This window comes from Myxocyprinus asiaticus, chromosome 41 (genome assembly GCF_019703515.2).
Source record: "Myxocyprinus asiaticus isolate MX2 ecotype Aquarium Trade chromosome 41, UBuf_Myxa_2, whole genome shotgun sequence".
Classification (NCBI taxonomy): Eukaryota; Metazoa; Chordata; class Actinopteri; order Cypriniformes; family Catostomidae; genus Myxocyprinus; species Myxocyprinus asiaticus.
The window spans coordinates 5,309,766-5,328,756 of record NC_059384.1 but is presented as its reverse complement, the minus strand read 5'-3'; the positions used below and the strand labels follow the sequence as shown (position 1 = coordinate 5,328,756).

Sequence of the window (18,991 nt, the reverse complement as noted above, 5' to 3'; positions counted from 1 at the left end):
TGAGCATGTCACACTGAATGTTGTAAGATTGCTGATTTTGCCCTACGATGACAGAAATCCTTTAGGATTCCCGAAATTTGTCTCAGACGGCAGAATTGTTGCCAAAATCATACAGTGTGCACCGGGCTTTACTTTTGTTTGGAACGACCTTCGTGAAGTGCCCTTCAAGGGCGCAAAATGCCGTTTGGAGAGTTTACTTGCAATTCCGTTTGGTGGAACTAGTAGCGCAGAAATTACCTACTTCAGCTTTGTTCAGCTTGTAGTCCAAAAACCCGGAAGAGTATTCACCATGGGTTCCCTCTGGATTTTCCTATGGGTTTTTAGAATGGGGTTTTTCAACTTATGAGGAAAATAAGGTCTGTGGTAAATGTTACTTTACGATTACTCATAAGTTGAAAAACCCCATTCTAAAAACCCATAAAATCTCGAGGGAACCCACAGCTGAACAGCTCTTTTAATTTGATGGAATTTTGCTGTGAAGTTGAAATCAGTAAATCTTAAAAATAGTATAATATGGGTCCTGGGTAGCTCAGCGAGTATTGATGAGTTCAAATCCAGGGTGTGCTGAGTGACTCCAGCCAGGTCTCCTAAGCAACCAAATTGGCCCGGTTGCTAGGGAGGGTAGAGTCACATGGGGTTACCTCCTTGTGGTCACGATTAAGCGGTTCTCATTCTCAAAGGGGCGCATGGTAATTTGTGCGTGGATCGCGGAGAGTAGCATGAGCCTCCACATGCTGTGAGTCTCCGCGGAGTCATGCACAGCGAGCCACGTGATAATATGTGCGGATTGACGGTCACAGAAGCGGAGGCAACTGAGACTTATCCTCCGCCACCCGGATTGAGGTGAGTAACCACGCCACCACGAGGACCTGCTAAGTAGTGGGAATTGGGCATTCCAAAATTGGGGAGAAAATAAAAATAATAAAAAGTCTAATATATTTTTTGAGTCTTTCTGACTGTTTGTCTGACCAGCTAGCTTACTGGCTGTTTGTCTTACTGTAATGTGTGTATAACCATCAAACTTTTAAAACTACTTTAAACTTTCATACAAGTCTTTGTCAAGCCAACATCAGTGTTTGTCTTGACATATTTTACCTACCTAGTTTGATCGGATTTGTGAGTGAATAACAACTAGAGAGACCAAGAGACTATACCTATCGATAACAAATCGACTGATGTCTTGGTGTCCATTAGAGAATGGAGAGACTGTGGTTGAATCAGGGGGAACTTTTAGCATTGAAAATTTCAGTAGTTTTTCAGTATTGTAAATTACTTATCTCGGGGCTCCCATCCCTTCTTTACCAACACATTTCCATGATTTTTCTATAATCCATAACGATTTTTTAAAATCATTTAAATTCAGACAGATCCGCTAATGAATCATACCAATTTGCAAACTGGTTTAACTGATTCATTGCCTCGAAATAATGATTTGCTCAAAATTCAGAGCAGAGCATTACACAAAAAATGTACATTGACTCTATAAATTATTTTTCATTAATTAAATGAATAAAAAAAGGTTTTCTATGACTGTTTTAACCCTAATACCAACCAATCCTGACTCATTAAAGATTGTACGACATCAATTCTGTGTTCTATTATTTCGTTTTATTTTCAGCAGAAAACAAAGATGGAAAATGGTCATTGAAATCATTTTATTTACTTTTGAAAAGACAGATTTGAAACAGAAAATGAATAAAAGGAAGGTGCAGTTTCATGACAGAAGCTGTAAAAATAGCATAACATTGTGGCTCTGAAATACAGTAAACATCATTCAATTCAAACTGAATAATCCCAGTACTAGTAGCTAGAATATTTTAAAGGTGAGAGTTATTTATATATTTAGAGTTATTAGACACTCTGGTTTTCTTATGAAAAGTATTATAACCGTCAACCAAGCTGCAATAATTATGAATAATACTCATACTTTAATAAAATGACACCACAACAACATATACAGTACTGTGCAAAGTTTTAGGCACATAAGATGTTTCACAAAAACATTTGTCTTAAGATGGTTATCTATATTTTCAGCTTTAGTGTGTCAATAGGAAATATACATTTTAGACTCCCAAACATTACTTTTGTAAATAGAAAAAATTTGAATAGAAGAACAGGGAGCCCTGCAACAGATGTCATGTCCCCCACAAAACCCCCCACTGAACATCGTGTCAGTCTGAGAATACATAAAGAGACAGAAGCAATTGAGACAGCCTAAACAGATGTGGAGAATTCTCCAAGAAGCTTGGAACATCCTATCTGCCAACAACCAAGAAAAACTGTGTACAGGTGTAACTAGGAGAATTGGTGCTGTTTTAAAGGTATGACATTAAGTGATAAATGAAAACTATTTATGTCATTATTTTTGAAGACATCCTCACTATGCAACATTTTTCACAAGTGCCTAAAACTTTTGCACAGTACTGTATATTTTACCAATAATACTTTAATGGTGACGGCTATTATGTAAAAACTATTTTTGAAAAACTGCATGAGAGCTACTGGAGCCTAATATACCACTGTTTCCCCATATTTTTTGTTTTTACAAAGAGTTGTACTACTAATATAAAGAAAGGTGTGGCATACATGATACAATAAAGGATTTAAAAAGTAAACACTGCAAGATAATGACATCCTACATAAAGGATGTACAAGGTTGACAATTTACAGTAACTACAAAAGTTGCTGCTGAAATAGAAAATAGAAAACCCTAATTAAATGTTTAGAATTTACTGGCCACATTTTCTATATATGTGAAAGTAAACAGATTATAGCAAATTATAGCAAATGTTTTTCACTTTCTGAACATAAAAGTTGAATATTTGCAAGGCCATTACAGAAAAAAAGACAAGGATGGGTAAATGGCCTTCAGTACTAACAAATGTTACCTGTGCCTTTAAATGATGCTCTATTTTGGGATTTGTGAGGTTTTTCTAGGGTATATGAAGGGGGGGCTATTTATTTATTATGGACAATTATTTAAGTACAAGAGTAACATTACAGAATCTGGATTGTTTAATAAAGACTGTATAAAAGGTTTAAGGTGGAGTGACTGAAATAGTTGGTGAATCTTCAAAAGGCACTAAGAATACAATTAATCTCAATAACAATTTTTATAATCTGTCAGAAAACAAAAACAAGGCCTCTCCGGTGTAATTCAGGATAATGCTAAGGAAAGAAACAAAATCATGACATTTATTTAATCATTTCACTTTATGCTACATGTAAATACCACTGCAAAGTCTCCTGTGTTGTGATGTACTCTATGACATGTGCCTAGCAGAAACTGGTTATGAACTCACCAGCAAAGTGTCACAGGACTGATCACAGTGTTGAATGTGGAAAGAAGAAATGAAAGACCTGAGGCCAGTACCTAAGACAACAACAGTGCAAAAATAATTAATCTGCCCAGAGTTTAATTTTAAATTCATTTTGCTATGTAAATGACACAGGGAAACATTCAAAGCACTGTCTTTCTGTTGCATTTTTTTATGTCTCTAACTTATTATTGGTGGTTATGAGAATGGTTAATGGGGCCATAACAATTTTTAAATATATTTTTAGGGGTGTGTCTCACCTTGGCTAGGAAGAACCAGACCCCACAGTGTTCCTGAGACAGACTGCTCTTCAGCTTCACGGTTGCAAGCATCAGAGAAAAACTGAAAATGGCACTTTAATAACAAAGAAATGGGTTTTGCAATCAGCACAAGACAGATTTGAAAAGACAGACACTTTCTTATGATAAAATTACAGGGATTCCTTTCAAAAAGACACTTTTGACAGTCTGAATCTTCACTGTAATCTTCATTTGCAACAAACAGTCCCACTGAATATATGAATATGTTCCTCACCTGGCCAAACAGCCAGTATGGAACCTGGATGAGGTCAGGAGAGGAAAATCTAAGGCACCAGACAGGTCACCTGAAAATGTAAAAAAAATTGAATTGTAGTAAAAAAATAAAAAACATTGTTGCATTAAATGTATTTTATTACCTGTTGAGTATGCAAGGGAGGCAAGTAACAATGTACTGAAAAATAAGAGTAGAAATTAATTGTGGCAGAAAATGAAAATGTAAAGGAAATGTTAAACATATTTGACAAAAAATGACAAAATTCATTTTCATATTTATCTATTTACCTGGTCACATAGTTGATGAACTGCTCTTCAAGATCACTGGTGAATAAAATATTGAAAATAATGCACAATAAGGACATTTCAAATATTTCAAACAGACACACAGATATGTTAAAAGGATAGTTCACCCAAAAATTAAAAATTATCTCATCATTTACTCACCCTCATGACATCCCAGGTGTATGACTTTCTTTCTTCTGCTGAACACAAATGAAGATTTTTAGAAGAATATTTCAGCTCTGTTGGTCCATACAATGCAAGTGAATGGTGACCAGAACTTTGTAGCTCAAAATCACATTAAGCAACATAATAGTAATCCATAAGACACGACTTGTTTAATATACGTCTTCTGAAGCGATGCAATCACTTTGGGTGAGAAACAGATCAATATTTCAATCCTTTTTTCTATAAATCTCCACTTTGACTTTCACTTTCAGAATGTGAAAGTTAATCTGATAGTGGATATTTATAGTAAAAAAGGACTTAAATATTGATCTGTTTCTCACCCACACCTATCATATAACTTTGGAGATTTGGAATTAACCACTGGAGTCATATGGATAACTTATATGCTGCCCTTATGTGATTTTTTGGAGCTTCAAAGTTCTGGTCACCACTCACTTGCATTGTATGAACCTACAGAGCTGAAATATTCTTCTAAAAATCTTCATATGTGCTCAGCAGATGAAAGAAATTCATGCACATTTGGGATGGCATGAAGGTGAGTAAATGATGACAGAATTGCTATTTTTGGGTGAACTATCCCTTTAACAGCACATTTTTGTAAGCAGTCACAATACACAACATATATTAACTACCTTAGATGGCTGGTTTTGGAATTCTTCTGGAATACTTTATATGATCCTAAATTAGAAAAGAGTCTAAATTAACATACAACGACTACACAATTTCATATTTATCACCATAGTTTTAAGATTGTTACTTAGATTAATGCACTAAGAACTTGTAATTCTGGCTCCAACAACAAATAAATACTCACTCACCTACACAGAACAGATGGATGGATGCCCATGTGTAGCCACTGGGACCAAACTGAGAGGTGAGACCAATTGAACCATAAAGAGGACATGTGAAATGCAGACTGGACCATTTTTATTATTACAGGACACAGCGATGGTCAAAACGTTTATTATGCAGAAAGCATCAATGTATATTTTTCAACTTACTTGTGGATTGTACAGAATAAGGCTGGTAGCAGATCCCAGCAGCATACACACACTGTAAAGAATATAATTTGAGCAATTATACATTAGATCTCAAACCTACTTTACATCTAATGTTCTACTTTAACAGAAACATGAAATGTAATATTAATAATGTTTGAAGTAAATCTACTTCTTTATTTTTACTCATGCATTAGTTTATTCTCAGTACAGTATTAGAACATAATCAATTTTATTTCAATTTTGGTATAACCAATTTAAAACCAATTTTATACCCGACTGTATAATTGAAAGAAACATACCTTAATAATTTCATCCATGAAGGTTTCTGAATATTAATGGCACAAAGTTATGAACGTGATAGTATAAGAATATTATAAAAACATCAATAAGAAAAACTAAACCGCATTATGATTTTTAAACCTATTAAACAGCTAACCTAGCCGTATTTATACTTACCTCTCTTTGAGTAACCGTTATAATGAGAAGGGTAAAGACCTCTGAGGCATTTTGTAACACAAAGAAGAAAGGAATTGGCTAAAAAAAAAAAACAAAGAGAACTAAGATAAGATATTATATTATGTACTGTAAGTCACGTCTTAAGAAATAAAGTAAAATTCCCAAAAAGCAAGTCGTTTTTGAAGATTTTCCACTTACCAAAAGCGAAAGTGCTTTGGACCCAGCATAAATGTTTCCAATAAATAAGAATGACCCAGGAAGCTGGGAAAAAGCTGCCGATCTAGAAAACAAACACAGCAAAAATAAATGAATAAGCCAGATCATAATAATGCCCTGACATTATATAGATGCATATATAAGTTACCTGGACAGCCCATTGATTTCAACCCAACCTAGTTTCCAAGTAACCAGTAGCAATAGAGCTCCAGTGGAGGTTTGCCACCTGTAGACAGTTAATTATAAAGAAAAATATTGAAATATTGTGTGAAATACATTTTTATTTTTAACCTATCTGGGGAATTACAAACATCAATATGTCCTGTATACTTACCCCTGAAAAATGGTTGGAAATGTAAACTTTAGGATAAACAGGACATACTGTAAATCAAAAAGACAATGATTAATTTGAGTGTTTTCTGACACTGATAGCTGTCAACATTTACAATGTTTTAACAAAAAAGTCCACACAACTAAAACACAACCAGAAATGGCATTTGTAGGCATAAGTAGACACTACACAACACAGATTTAAAACATGCAATGCAATTTTTAACAACAGTGCTGTTTTAGACACAATGCTGCCTATCAGTCCAAAGAGGAATAAAGTTAATTCACCTTATTTGTGAAATATGATGCTGTAAAAAAGGTGCAGAATATTAGAGCAAGGATCACTCGAGCAACATTCATTGGTATGGATGCATCAATAACTTTGGTTTCATGCACAGCTCATCTTAAACTCCTTTACTGTCATCTCATTTGTACTTCCTCTGTTCTGATGACCACGCCCACTGTGACACGCAGGACATTTTTAACCAATAAAAGTCTGTTTGAAATCTGACATTTTGAGCAACAAAAGATTAAAACGAACCAGAAAGTAATTATACAGATTTTTGTACGTAATTATTATTTTTATCAGTCATATACAAAATATTTGAAATCTCTGCTGATAAAAGCGAACATACATTTTGAATAACAAATCAAGTAATAAAAAATATATAAAAATGTACTGTATTACACTGTATTAGTTGATTCAAGTAAAACATAAAACATCAAATCTAGGTATCTTTTTAAGAAAGTTCTGTTTATGAGTGTCAAACAAAATATTTTTAAAGTGAAAATCATTTTTAAACATCACATTGAGCAAATTAGTTTTTAATTATCCAGATTATAATAAATTAAATTAACTGATCTGATAAAAAAAAGTAAGAATTGTCAAAATCTTTTAAAAAAAAAAAAATGTCTGTTTATGAATGTCAAATTTCACCATAAGGATAAAGAAATTATTATTAATCTACAGAGATTTTTTTTTGTCATTATACCATAACTTTAATAAAAGTATTGTAGTTTACATTTGAATTAGTGAAACAATAATGCCTCATATTACACCAGAAAAAAATTTCACAATATGTCCAGATGTCGCTCTTTAAATTTTTTTAATTATGTTTTTATATTTAAATAAAAAGAGCCTCTTTTTCTAAATAAAGGTATAAAACGAGTGTCATAATAATAAAAAAAAAATACTTTCAAAATTACCTGTACCGGGGCCTGGGTAGCTCAGTGAGTATTGACGCTGACTACCACCCCTAGAGTCGCAAGTTCGAATTCAGAGCATGCTGAGTGACTCCAGCCAGGTCTCCTAAGCAACCAAATTGGCCCGGTTGCTAGGGAGGGTAGAGTCACATGGGGTAACCTCCTCGTGGTCACGATTAGTGGTTCTCGCTCTCAATGGGGCACGTGGTTAAGTTGTGCATGGATCGCGGAGAATAGCATGAGCCTCCACATGCTCTGAGTCTCCGCAGTGTCATGCATGACGAGCCACGTGATAAGATGCGTGGATTGACAGTCTCAGAAGCGGAGGCAACTGAGACTTGTCCTCCGCCACCCGGATTGAGGTGAGTAACTGCGCCACCACGAGGACCTACTAAGTAGTGGGAATTGGGCATTCCAAATTGGGAGAAAAGGGGATAAAAAAAAAAAATAAAAAAAACCTGTACCATTTTGATAATTAAAAACGTAGCTCAAATTTACAGTTGTAGTGTATCCTCTGCTTTCTGGTGTAATTTCACAAATATGAATGTAAACGACAATTTTATTATTTAAGAAATTATATGTTATTATATAAACAAAAAAGTGTGTATAAACTACTAATCAGTTCTTCATCTTTGCATTGTTTTTATTTATTTTTTTAAGACTTTTATTTTGGAAAAAACAGGCCGAATTATACATATAATGGTATGTTTTGGTCAAAATAAAGGTTTGAAAAGAGTAAAAAGTGACAATAATAACAATACTTTAAATTACTTCTACACCTTTTTGATAATAAAAAAAAGAATAAAAAAAGAATTTTTTTAGGTAATACCTTTATTTTGAAAAACAGACCTGATGATGTCATTGTCATGGTGGGTTGTCCCACCAACCATTGTAGGTTGCATCATACAGTCGGTAACGAATTAATTTGTCGTTTTAGCCACGTTTTAGCCGTCTTTGTTAAAGATAGTCATACTTAGTAGTACATTTAAGATTAAAGTCGATATTAACGAACGTTTATTCATATTATCTACTCGAAAAGCAGCTTAATCGTTTTTTCTGCTTGAATCTAAACCTTCTGTCAAAAGCAAGCATGGATCAACTTGAAGTGTCAACAAAAGAGACAAAGGTGAGATTTCTTAACAATCGATGTCATCTGACAGTCAAAATATGTTAATAAGTTCATCCATGTCTACCATATGACTTGGTTTAGTACAGAGCCTTTCAGCCATTACAAAACAGGGTGAGTAATGACTCTAAACCTGCCTGACATGTCCACTTTAACCAGTGGGGTTGAGTTAACTTGGTAATGAACTTTAATCAGTTGCTAGGTTTTGTGTTTGAATAGATTTGAATAGAACTGAAAAGCAAACATTCAGGTAGTTTAATATGGTAGGAAAGTTCATGGGCAAGGTAAGCTTTAGAAAGGTGTGTGTTGCCCTTGTGTAAGAATGTTTAGTTTGTGGACTTGAAACTCTTGAGTCATCATTTGTAGGCTTAATGACTTGGTCAGACTAATATTAGAATACTTGAGACTTAATTTCAGTAATTGGATGATTGGATGATCTGTAAATGTCAGCTCACAAATGATAAATTATGCTCTGATTTTCTAGACACAAGATTTTAATGAGTTCACTATCAGTAATTTAAAGAGATCATTATTATTATTATTATTTTATGTTCTTCCAGAACCCTTGGGGCACTCCCACCCTGGCACCGTCGCCCTTCTCTCTGGCTGAAGTTATGAGTGAACAACTGGCTAGACAGATGCATGAGGAGGACAACTCTTTCCCAAACCCAGAGTGAGTCTCACAAATCTACTAAATGTGTTGTTATTGCCATTGTAATGGTTTAAGCACCCCGCCTGCTTAGATTTAAATGTAGTCAACAGTGGTGTAATGCCTCTTGGCAGTGATATCAATTACACAAACCAGCCTGGTATCTTTTAGAACTTGTATTCTATTTAAAAGTCATTTTCATCCACGAGTTCCATTTGTTGAAAATCTTTTCTTGTAACTTAAACATCTTTCGCATAAATCTTTCATATTCACTAGTTTCAGTACTGATCTGGACCTGACCTGCGCTGCTGAAACGGACACATCCAGCGACCTGATTCTGGCCCAGATGCTGCAGATGCAGTTCGATCGTGAGTTTGATACGCAGCTGCGCATAGAGGAGAAGAAGTTTAATGGAGACAGCAAAGGTAAAAACCAGCTTGTGGCAGAAATTAAAGTTTTTTTCATGTTAACTCAGCATGGTCTTAAAGGGATAGTTCACCCAAAAATGAAAATTCTCTCATCTTTTACACACCCTCATGCCATACCAGATGTGTATGACTTACTTTCTTCTGCTGAACATAAGCGAAGATTTTTAGAAGAATATCTCAGCTCTGTAGGTCCATACAATGCAAGTCAACAGGGTCCAAAATTTTGAAGCTCAAAAAAGTACATAAAGGCAGCATAAAAGTAATCCATACGACTCCAGTGGCTAAATCCATGTCTTCAGAAGTGATATGATAGGTGTGAGAGAGAAATAGATAAATATTTCTAAGCCCTTTTTTTTTTTACCATAAATTCTCCTCCCTGCAGAGTAGGTGTTGATATGCACGAAGAATGTGAATCCCCAAAAACAAAAGAAGAAGAACTCTTAGAAGACTGCTTGGAAGGGCTTTTGGAAAGCGGAAATATAGTAAAAAAGGACTTAAATATTGATCTGCGCTGACTACCACCCCTAGAGTCGCGAGTTCGAATCCAGGGCGGGCTGAGTGACTCCAGCCAGGTCTCCTAAGCAACCAAATTGGCCTGGTTGCTAGGGAGGGTAGTCACATGGGGTAACCTCCTCGTGGTCGCTATAATGTGGTTCTCGCTTTCGGTGGGGCACGTGGTGAGTTGTGTGTGTGGATGCCGCAGAGAATAGCGTGAAGCCTCCACACGTGCTATGTCTCTGCGGATTGACGGTCTCAGACACGGAGGCAACTGAGATTCGTCCTCCACCACCCGGATTGAGGCGAGTAACTACGCCACCACGAGGACTTGGAGCGCATTGGGAATTGGGCATTCCAAATTGGGGAGAAAATGGGAAGAAAAAAAAAATATATAGATAGATAGATCTGTTTCTTACTCATAAATATCATATTGCTTCTGAAGACATGGATGTAACCACTTAAGTCATATGGATTACTTTTATGCTGCCTTTGTGTGCTTTTTTTTTAAGCAAAGTTTTGGACCCCAATCACTTGCACTGTATGGACATACAGACCTAAAATATTCTTCTAAAAATCATAGTTTGTGTTCAGCAGATAGAAAGTCACACATCTGGGATGGCATGAGGATGAGTAAATGATGAGAATTTTCATTGTTGGGTGAACTAACCCTTTAACTTTATTACATGTTTATATCTACAGTCTCCATATCCTTTGAGAACTACCGCATGGTTCATCCATATGAGGACAGTGACAGCTCTGAGGATGAGGTGGACTGGCAAGACACTCGTCATGACCCCTACAAAGCTGGTGAGACCTTATTTGTGCCACACTTAAAATCAGTTATTCTATGTAATTGTTTATGTGCCCTTATCACATAGCAGTAGGGATGGGAATCGCAAGGAACTTAACGATTCCAGTTCCGAATCCTCTTAACGATTCCGGTTCCTTAACGGTTCCATTAACGGTTCCTTTAGTAGTTTTGCGGAGGAAATATTTGGAAATAAGAAATTCAATTGTTATTGGATTCACTGCCCTCAGCAGTCTGTCACCATATTTTAACAGAACAGATTCTTGCAAATGGTGTGTTTACCCAGACTTTTAATTAAGATAATTTGATTCATACGTTAATGTTTATAAAAACAATTAATTTTAGTTTATGCAACAAAACTCTACGTGTTCCTTTTACTACATTTTGCCATATCAACAACTATCCAATTTTTAGTTTAACTTAAAGTCGTGATGAAATTAATGACTTGTGGTTCAGGTATGTTTTTGATTCAGTAAAAAGAACAGGCAGAAAAGTAATTTGTTCGGAACGTTGCGCCGATGTTTTGCGGAGTTGGTTCAAAAGAAACAACTCATAAGAGTCATTCGTTAAGAATATCAGGCTACACCGTTCATGCTGTATGTTTTTGATTATTTAAAAAGAACCGGCTCAAAAGTGTAATTCGTTCAGTTATCAGACTACACCAGTTGTGCTGTATGTTTCGCTCTGTAGATTCAAAAGAATCATCTCAAAGAGTCATTCATTCAGGAATCGGACTACACTGGTCACGCTGTATGTTTTTGATTAATTTATAAGAACCAACTCAAAAGAGTAATTCATTGAGGAATCAGACTACACCAGTCATACTGTATGTTTTTGATTCATTAAAAAGAACCAGCTCAAAAGAGTCATTCGTTTGAAAATCAGGCTATCATGCTGTATGTTTTTACTCATTATTAAAAAGAACTGACTCGAAAGAGTCATTCATTCAGGTAACAGACTACACCGGTCTTGCTGTATGTTTCGCTCTGTAGATTCAAAAGACCCAACTCATGAGTCATTAGTTCAGAAATAAGGCTACACTGGTCATGCTGTATGTTTTTGATTCATTAAAAAGAACCATCTCAAAAGAGTCATTTGTTCAGGAATCAGACTACACTGGTCGTGCTGTATGTTTTTGATTCAATAAAAAGATCTGGCTCAAAAGAGTCATTTGTTCAGTAATCAGAGTACACTGGTCACGCTGTATGTTGCGCATTGTGGATCAGAAAGAACTGACTCATAAGAGTCATTCGATAAGAAATCAGACTATACCGGTCATGCTGTATGTTTTTGATTCATTAAAAGGAACCGGCTGAAAAGAGTCATTTGTTCAGGAATCAGACTAGACTGGTCATGCTGAATGTTTTTGATTCATTAAAAAGAACCGGCTCTAAAGAGTCATTCATTCAGGAATCAGACTACACTGGTCATGCTGTATGTTTTGATTCATTAAAAAGAACCAGCTCAAAAGAGTCGTTTGTTCAGTAATCAGACTACGCTGGTTGTGCTGTGTGTTTTGATTCTGTAAAAAGAACTGGCTCAAAAGAGTCGTTTGTTCAGTAATCAGACTACACTGGTCACGCTGTATGTTTCGCACTGTAGATCAGAAAGAACTGACTCATAAGAGTCATTCGATAAGAAATCAGACTACACCGGTCTTGTGTGGTTTTTTTTATTTTTTATAATTCATTAAAAAGAACTGGCTCAAAAGAGTAATTTTTTAATGAATCAGACTACACCGGAAGTGTAATTTCTAGGTTCTCAACGCTACTTAGCAGTTTTTGATTGGACCATATTTGATTTACTCAGAAAAGCCAACAACTACCCCCAAAAAAGGCTTTGTTGGGAAAGGCAAGAACATCACCACCAAACACGATGAGGAGGTGTGTGGACGGAAGAACACAGCACGCATGGACAATGTAAGACTAGTCAACACTCGGTCCAAAAGAACATGTTGACCTTAAACAGGGATTTTGACTAGTTTTTGAACAAGAACATTTTCTCTTCTCCCTCTTTCAATCCATTTTCTTCAGTTTGCTCCAGAGGTGCAGGTGGGAGATGGGATCGGCATGGACCTGAAGCTCTCCAACAAGGTGTACAACGCTCTGAAACGCCACTGTGACACAGAACAGCGCCGCAGCGCTCGACTGCATGAGAAGAAGGAGCACTCGACTGCTGTGAGAAGTTTTACACTTTAAGAACCATGAACCATACTTTAAGAATCCAAATATTTTAGAGATGTAAGGATTTGTTTTGGTTACCAAACTCTTTGATGGCACAGTGAAAACGTATCTACTTTAGAAGAAATGTAATGTGTTCTTATAAACTGTCCACTTGTTTGTTGTGTCTGTATATTAGAGGACTAATCAATGTCCTCTTTTGCTTAGGAACAAGCTGTGGACCCCAAAACCAGACTGCTGATGTACAAAATGGTGAATGCTGGGATACTGGAGAACATTAATGGCTGTATCAGCACAGGAAAAGAGTCAGTGGTGTTCCATGCTGATGGAGGAAGGTGGGTTTCTTGGTATGACTTGAGTTCTCACTTACAAAAGTCTCAGTCAACACAACTCATAATTTTTGGGCATCTGCTGTAGCTTTGAAGAGAAGATCGTTCCGGAGGAGTGTGTGCTCAAAGTTTTCAAGACCACCCTGAATGAGTTTAAGAACAGGGACAAATATATCAAGGATGACTACCGCTTCAAAGATCGCTTCAGCAAGCTGAATCCTCGCAAAATTATCCGCCTGTGGGCTGAGAAGGAGATGCACAATCTCACCAGGTGATACACAGATTTAAAGTGTAGACATGTGATATATTTAAAGGGGTATTCTGTCATCATTTGCTCACCCTCATGTCGTTCCAAATCTGTATGACTTCCGTGGAATGCAAGATTTGTTTCTTCCATGCAATGAAATTGAATGGTGACTGAGTGGATTTTCTGCTGTAGTTAAATGCCTCCGTTGAATTAAGTTGACACTGGAACAGAATACTGTAGAATTTTTCTTTCTTTACACATACTTTATATATTTACATGTAGGATAAAGAAAGCCGGGATCCCGTGCCCAGAGGTGGTGATACTGAAGAAGCACATCCTTGTGATGTCATTCATTGGCCGCGATCATGTGCCTGCACCTAAATTGAAGGATGCCATGCTGAACTCTGAAGATATGAAAAAAGCATATTATCAAGTTCTAAACGTAAGTTGATTAAAATGACACAATAGAGCACAACAGTCTGATTCCGGAAGTAAAACATCCCATACATTTTTTCCACAGGGGAATTGATTTATAACGATAACTTACAAAACTTTAAAAACAGACCTACTGCGAGCTTCGATGATTAATCGATGGTAAATGCTTTTGCTGAAGCCATCAGTCCATGTCATTTTTTTACAATCGTGTTAAATAGCGGAATTCCTGGTGAAGAACTGCACTACCCATGATCCTGAAGTGAAAGATCCACCAATCAGAGAATTGCAGCAAACAAACCGCAGCAAAAGAGCTCTGCAGCGACCGCCCTCTCACATGACACTGCGAATGACACAATCAAGTCGGTCTCCCTACACTCTCAAACTACTTGTAAATTTGTCTATATCTGAATAATTTGCAATATAAGATAAATATATTGATTCTGCACTTAAAATCCAAAACTTTCAATCAAGTTTTTTCCTCCATTTTTAATTCGATTACGTCATTTGCAATGCTTCATGGGATTGTAGTTCATTCCCTCATTAAAGACTTTAAGTACACAGTCTTGTACCTTTTGGTATTTTGTCAGATTTTTAAAAAATGTTCCGCTTCAAATCAAAGTTTGTAATGTTGTGATTCACCTCAGAGCTTGTTGGTTTAGTTAATTAATAGCTTAGAACTCTTTAATGAAGTACTTAATGTAGGGCTCTATGAAATCAGTTTTATTTTATTTTTTTCAAAATTTCGTTTTGTTTTTTCCAAATTCTGTGTTTTCCATTTTATTTTATTTTTAAAATTAAAGTTTTATTGTTTAATTAAATTTTATCATAAAAAACGAATTATAATGAATTAATGGATTTTAAATAAAATGAAAAACAAAACATTTATTTTTCAACATAAAATTACATTATTTTTATTAAATGAAGTGTTTCTTTACAGATCCTCAGCACAATACAAAACACATAATTGGAGTTTTTTGTTGTTGTTGATGTTGTTAAATACGGTGCTGCATAGCAGACCATCAGAGTATTAATGAAACTTGTATTCAGTACAACAGTACTCTTGCTTGTGAGATATTGCTTAAATATAATTTAATTTTTATTTAATTATAATTATTATTTATTACTACATTGAAAATTACATTTTAATACACAGTAGAAGTGTTTTTTTTTTTTTTTTTTTTTTTTTTTTTGCAATTTCTTCAATTTCACGCTTCTAGTTAAATTGAGCTTTTATTTTGGCGGAAAGCCAAATGAAGCAGTTTGAGTTTGTATGTTTTTGACGACAGCTTCACACCTCCAGATAAGCAGTTTGCTATATGGCCCAAATGTGCTAATTAAACCGCAAAAGGCTCCAATTTAATTATATAATGAAATTGCAACCTTTGAAGTGCGCAGCACATTCAGACTGTATATTTATTAGGGCTGCAACTAACGATTATTTTGATAATCGATTAATCTTCAATTATTTATTCGATTAATCGAATAAAAGCCACATTTTATTTTTATTATTTTATTACAATTTCTTTATTTGCTTATGATTTTCTTTGAAGTGTTTAACATAAAGTGCTCCCATGCGCTGGACAACTGGTTGTGTTTTTTCCGCTTCAATATGCCTCCACCATTTCTCAAATGAGTTTCATCATGTAGTGCATTTTTCACTACTGACGTCACGTCACTAACAGAGCTTCACACTTATCCAACTAATCGATAATGAAATTAGTTGTCGATTATTTTCATCATTGTTTATTATTGATTTTATTGATTAGTTGTTGCAGGCTTAATATTTAATGAAATATCAGCCTTTTGTGATTCAATCATCACACTAGGACATATCACAATTTTAATTTGATTAAGCATTTATACAGTAATTTTCTTCCAAATATGTCAAATTCCGCGTAAAAAAATTAATTCTGTTTTTATGACTAGATTCCGCAATTCCTTCTGTGTTTTCCACGTTACAGAAATTTTAGGCCCCTATTTATGAAATCCCTATGGAAAAATTCATGTGAATGTGAATTTGACTTTCATTCTGGACGGTTGAAAAATGGTTGGGCAGTGTTGCACTCTACAGTTTAATTCAAATCTGTAAGATCAACTTTTTGTAATTAGCATGTTATCTCATTTTTTTTATAATACAGATGATGCAGCGACTGTATCAAGAATGTAATCTGGTTCACGCCGATTTGAGTGAATACAACATGCTTTGGCATGATGGACAGGTTTGTATGACAGCCAATCCAAACATCGTTTGGTCTTTATAATAAATACATTTGTATTCTAAACAAAGAAACAAAGCTTATTTTCTCATTTATTAAACTGTATATTAATTTGCCATCACATTCAAGCTTAATGTTTTTTGATGGAGCTCTTGATTACATCAAGAAACTGTAAATTATATTCTGTTGTTTTATATCCTGAAGGTGTGGTTTATTGATGTGAGCCAGTCCATAGAGCCCACTCACCCTCATGGTCTAGAGTTCCTCTTCCGGGACTGTAGGAATGTGGCCACTGTAAGTACCCAAACCAACTTGTGATCGATGAGGGAATTAAAAGATATGTATGTTGACATATTCATTATGAAGAGATACTGATAGTCCTAAAGCAGGGATATGTTCATTACTGAATGCTCTTTCTGCTCTCCAGTTTTTCCGGAAAGCTGGTGTGTCCGAGGCTCTGAATGTGTTCGAGCTGTTCAACAATGTGTCTGGACTGCAGATCAACTGTGATAATGAGGCTGATTTCTTAGCCCAGGTAAGGCCTTCAAATGTTTGTTACTTGCAATCAGCATTTGCTAATTATTTGGAAAGACATATGGCAAATGTAATGATGTCAGAAAAAGTAATACATAATTGCATAAATAGGCTCATAACAAGTGGAAAAGACCCAACATCCATGAATGTTTCATCATTGGTGAGATTGGGGCAAATTAAAGGAGCTCCAGTTTAAATATGTGTTTTTTTGTGTTTATGGACATATAGTGCATATTAAGTCCTTTTGAATTGTGTTTCTACAGATTGAAGCCCTGGAGAAAAGAAACGAAGACCATGTGCAGAAATCCAGCAAGAAAATCTTCACCTCCACCAGTGATGGCAGCCCACCCCAATTAAACACTGATGATGATGATGATTAACACGTGCAAAATAGTCACTTGAAATAAAAGAGAGAGAACATCCCTTTGGTCTCCAGTCACAACAAGGTGTGGAACGGTCAGATCGCGGGCCTCAGAATGTGTTTTGCATCATTCTGCACGTTCTGCCTGCTGAAATGCTCACGCCATCCCTCTACTGCTGTTAACGTGTTTGCTCAATGTTGAAAGTGATACATATCGGTCATTTGAAACATTAAAACATAACTTGTCATTCTTTAACAGACAGTTTTGGAAGATGGTTATAAAAAAAAAAGAAAAAAAAAGTAACTATGGAGACACATGTAATGTAATAGATTTGTGGTAAAGAAATTGCATCTCCTTCCACAAAAAGGGCAAACAGAGAAGATTTGTCAAACCTCTGATTGTCAGGTGTTTGTGTGTTGATTTTAGTTTTAGTAATGAGCAGAACCCAAGACATTGCTCTAGTTCTGCACAAGCCATTATTCAAATAGATTTTTGTTGAACAATTTTACTGATAAGATTACAGTTGTTGTAGATTTGTGGTGTATTTTGTGTAAACATGTAAATAATAAACTCTTAAATTAAATGTTTTTTTTTTTCTTCATTTATTTAGGATCTGTCTGTCCTAGTGAAGACTTGTCAATAAGAGCATTTACATGCACGTTCTTGCACCGATTGTGCTTAATAAGCCGACAATGCGTGTGGTTATGTAAACACAATATGGCGTAACAATTAACAGGTCGACACGGGTAGAATTTTGCCCATTACACCGATTTTGCGTGGCATGTAAATGCCTTTACCGGTGTTCTTGCTGGCTTATCCAATGTGCACACATGTTGAGCGCATGTCTCTTTACAGTTTGACGTCAAAAGCAGAGAATAAAGCGATTATTTCAAACCTCATGTAAACACGGATTTCTTGCTTTGTCAGATTTTTTTAAATAAGCTGATTTTTGGGAGTAATCAGAGTGTTGGTGTGCATGTAAACGTTCTCAGTGATTTTAATGTTTTTAGATTATTCCCACTCAGAAGACATCAACATTATGCGTTTATACACAAACTATGCGTTTACTTACAGTGGCAAGAAAACGTTTGTGAACTCTTTGTATAAATGTGGACAGATGAATATCTAAGCTCTTCGAGAAAACTTTGTATCCCTTTCCAGCTATATGCAAAGCAACAATTCTTGATGTTTGAGTGCTTTTTATAAGTCAAAGTAGCTCTAACCCACACCTCCAATCTCGTTTCATTAATTGGATGCCAGGTTTGCAAACTCCTGACTCTAATTAGCTTTTGATGACCTAATTAGCCTAGGGGTCACATAATTTTTCCAACCTACACTTTTAAAATGATGAATGATGTATTCAGTATGTACAAGAACAATTCAATAATTTGTGTGTTATTAGTTGAAACTGACTGTGTTTGTTCATTATTGTAAACCAAATTTTAAGACACATTTATACATAAATGTAGGTAATTCCAAAGGGTTCACATACTTTTTCTTGCCCCTGTGTATTGCATTCGACTAACACATTTGATATAAACTTTTGTTTTTATTTATACTAGTTTAAACATATACAAAAAGGAAAATGCTAACTTATGTTGGAATGGCAGAAGTGGACATTTGTTGGCTTGGATATTATTTTAATCAATTTT

The 18,991-nt window shown here is 35.4% G+C and overlaps 2 protein-coding genes across 3 annotated transcripts; one reads left to right on the top strand and one right to left on the bottom strand.

The window, feature by feature from the left end:
• Nucleotides 1-1,640: 1,640 nt before the first annotated feature.
• On the bottom strand, nt 1,641-6,768 carry LOC127431583 (transmembrane protein 241-like). Of its 2 annotated transcripts, none has more exons than XM_051682057.1 (15): nt 6,613-6,768; nt 6,329-6,375; nt 6,143-6,220; nt 5,977-6,058; nt 5,779-5,856; nt 5,622-5,647; nt 5,323-5,374; nt 5,140-5,188; nt 4,954-4,999; nt 4,139-4,174; nt 3,994-4,028; nt 3,852-3,921; nt 3,578-3,671; nt 3,303-3,373; nt 1,641-3,168 (listed from the first exon to the last, which is right to left on the bottom strand). In XM_051682057.1, the coding sequence occupies exons 1-15, from the start codon at nt 6,682-6,684 to the stop codon at nt 3,114-3,116; spliced, it is 891 nt and encodes a 296-aa protein (XP_051538017.1). In that variant the 5' UTR covers nt 6,685-6,768; the 3' UTR covers nt 1,641-3,113. The 2 variants fall into 2 exon arrangements, with proteins under 2 accessions (XP_051538017.1, XP_051538018.1); XM_051682058.1 differs by having other exon boundaries at nt 3,852-3,900.
• Nucleotides 6,769-8,396: 1,628 nt separating this feature from the next.
• On the top strand, nt 8,397-18,239 carry LOC127431566 (serine/threonine-protein kinase RIO3-like). The gene is made up of 13 exons (XM_051682033.1): nt 8,397-8,653; nt 9,214-9,326; nt 9,579-9,727; nt 10,928-11,035; nt 12,846-12,955; nt 13,070-13,213; nt 13,424-13,551; nt 13,634-13,816; nt 14,075-14,234; nt 16,366-16,446; nt 16,648-16,737; nt 16,871-16,978; nt 17,241-18,239. The coding sequence occupies exons 1-13, from the start codon at nt 8,618-8,620 to the stop codon at nt 17,355-17,357; spliced, it is 1,527 nt and encodes a 508-aa protein (XP_051537993.1). The 5' UTR covers nt 8,397-8,617; the 3' UTR covers nt 17,358-18,239.
• Nucleotides 18,240-18,991: the final 752 nt, after the last annotated feature.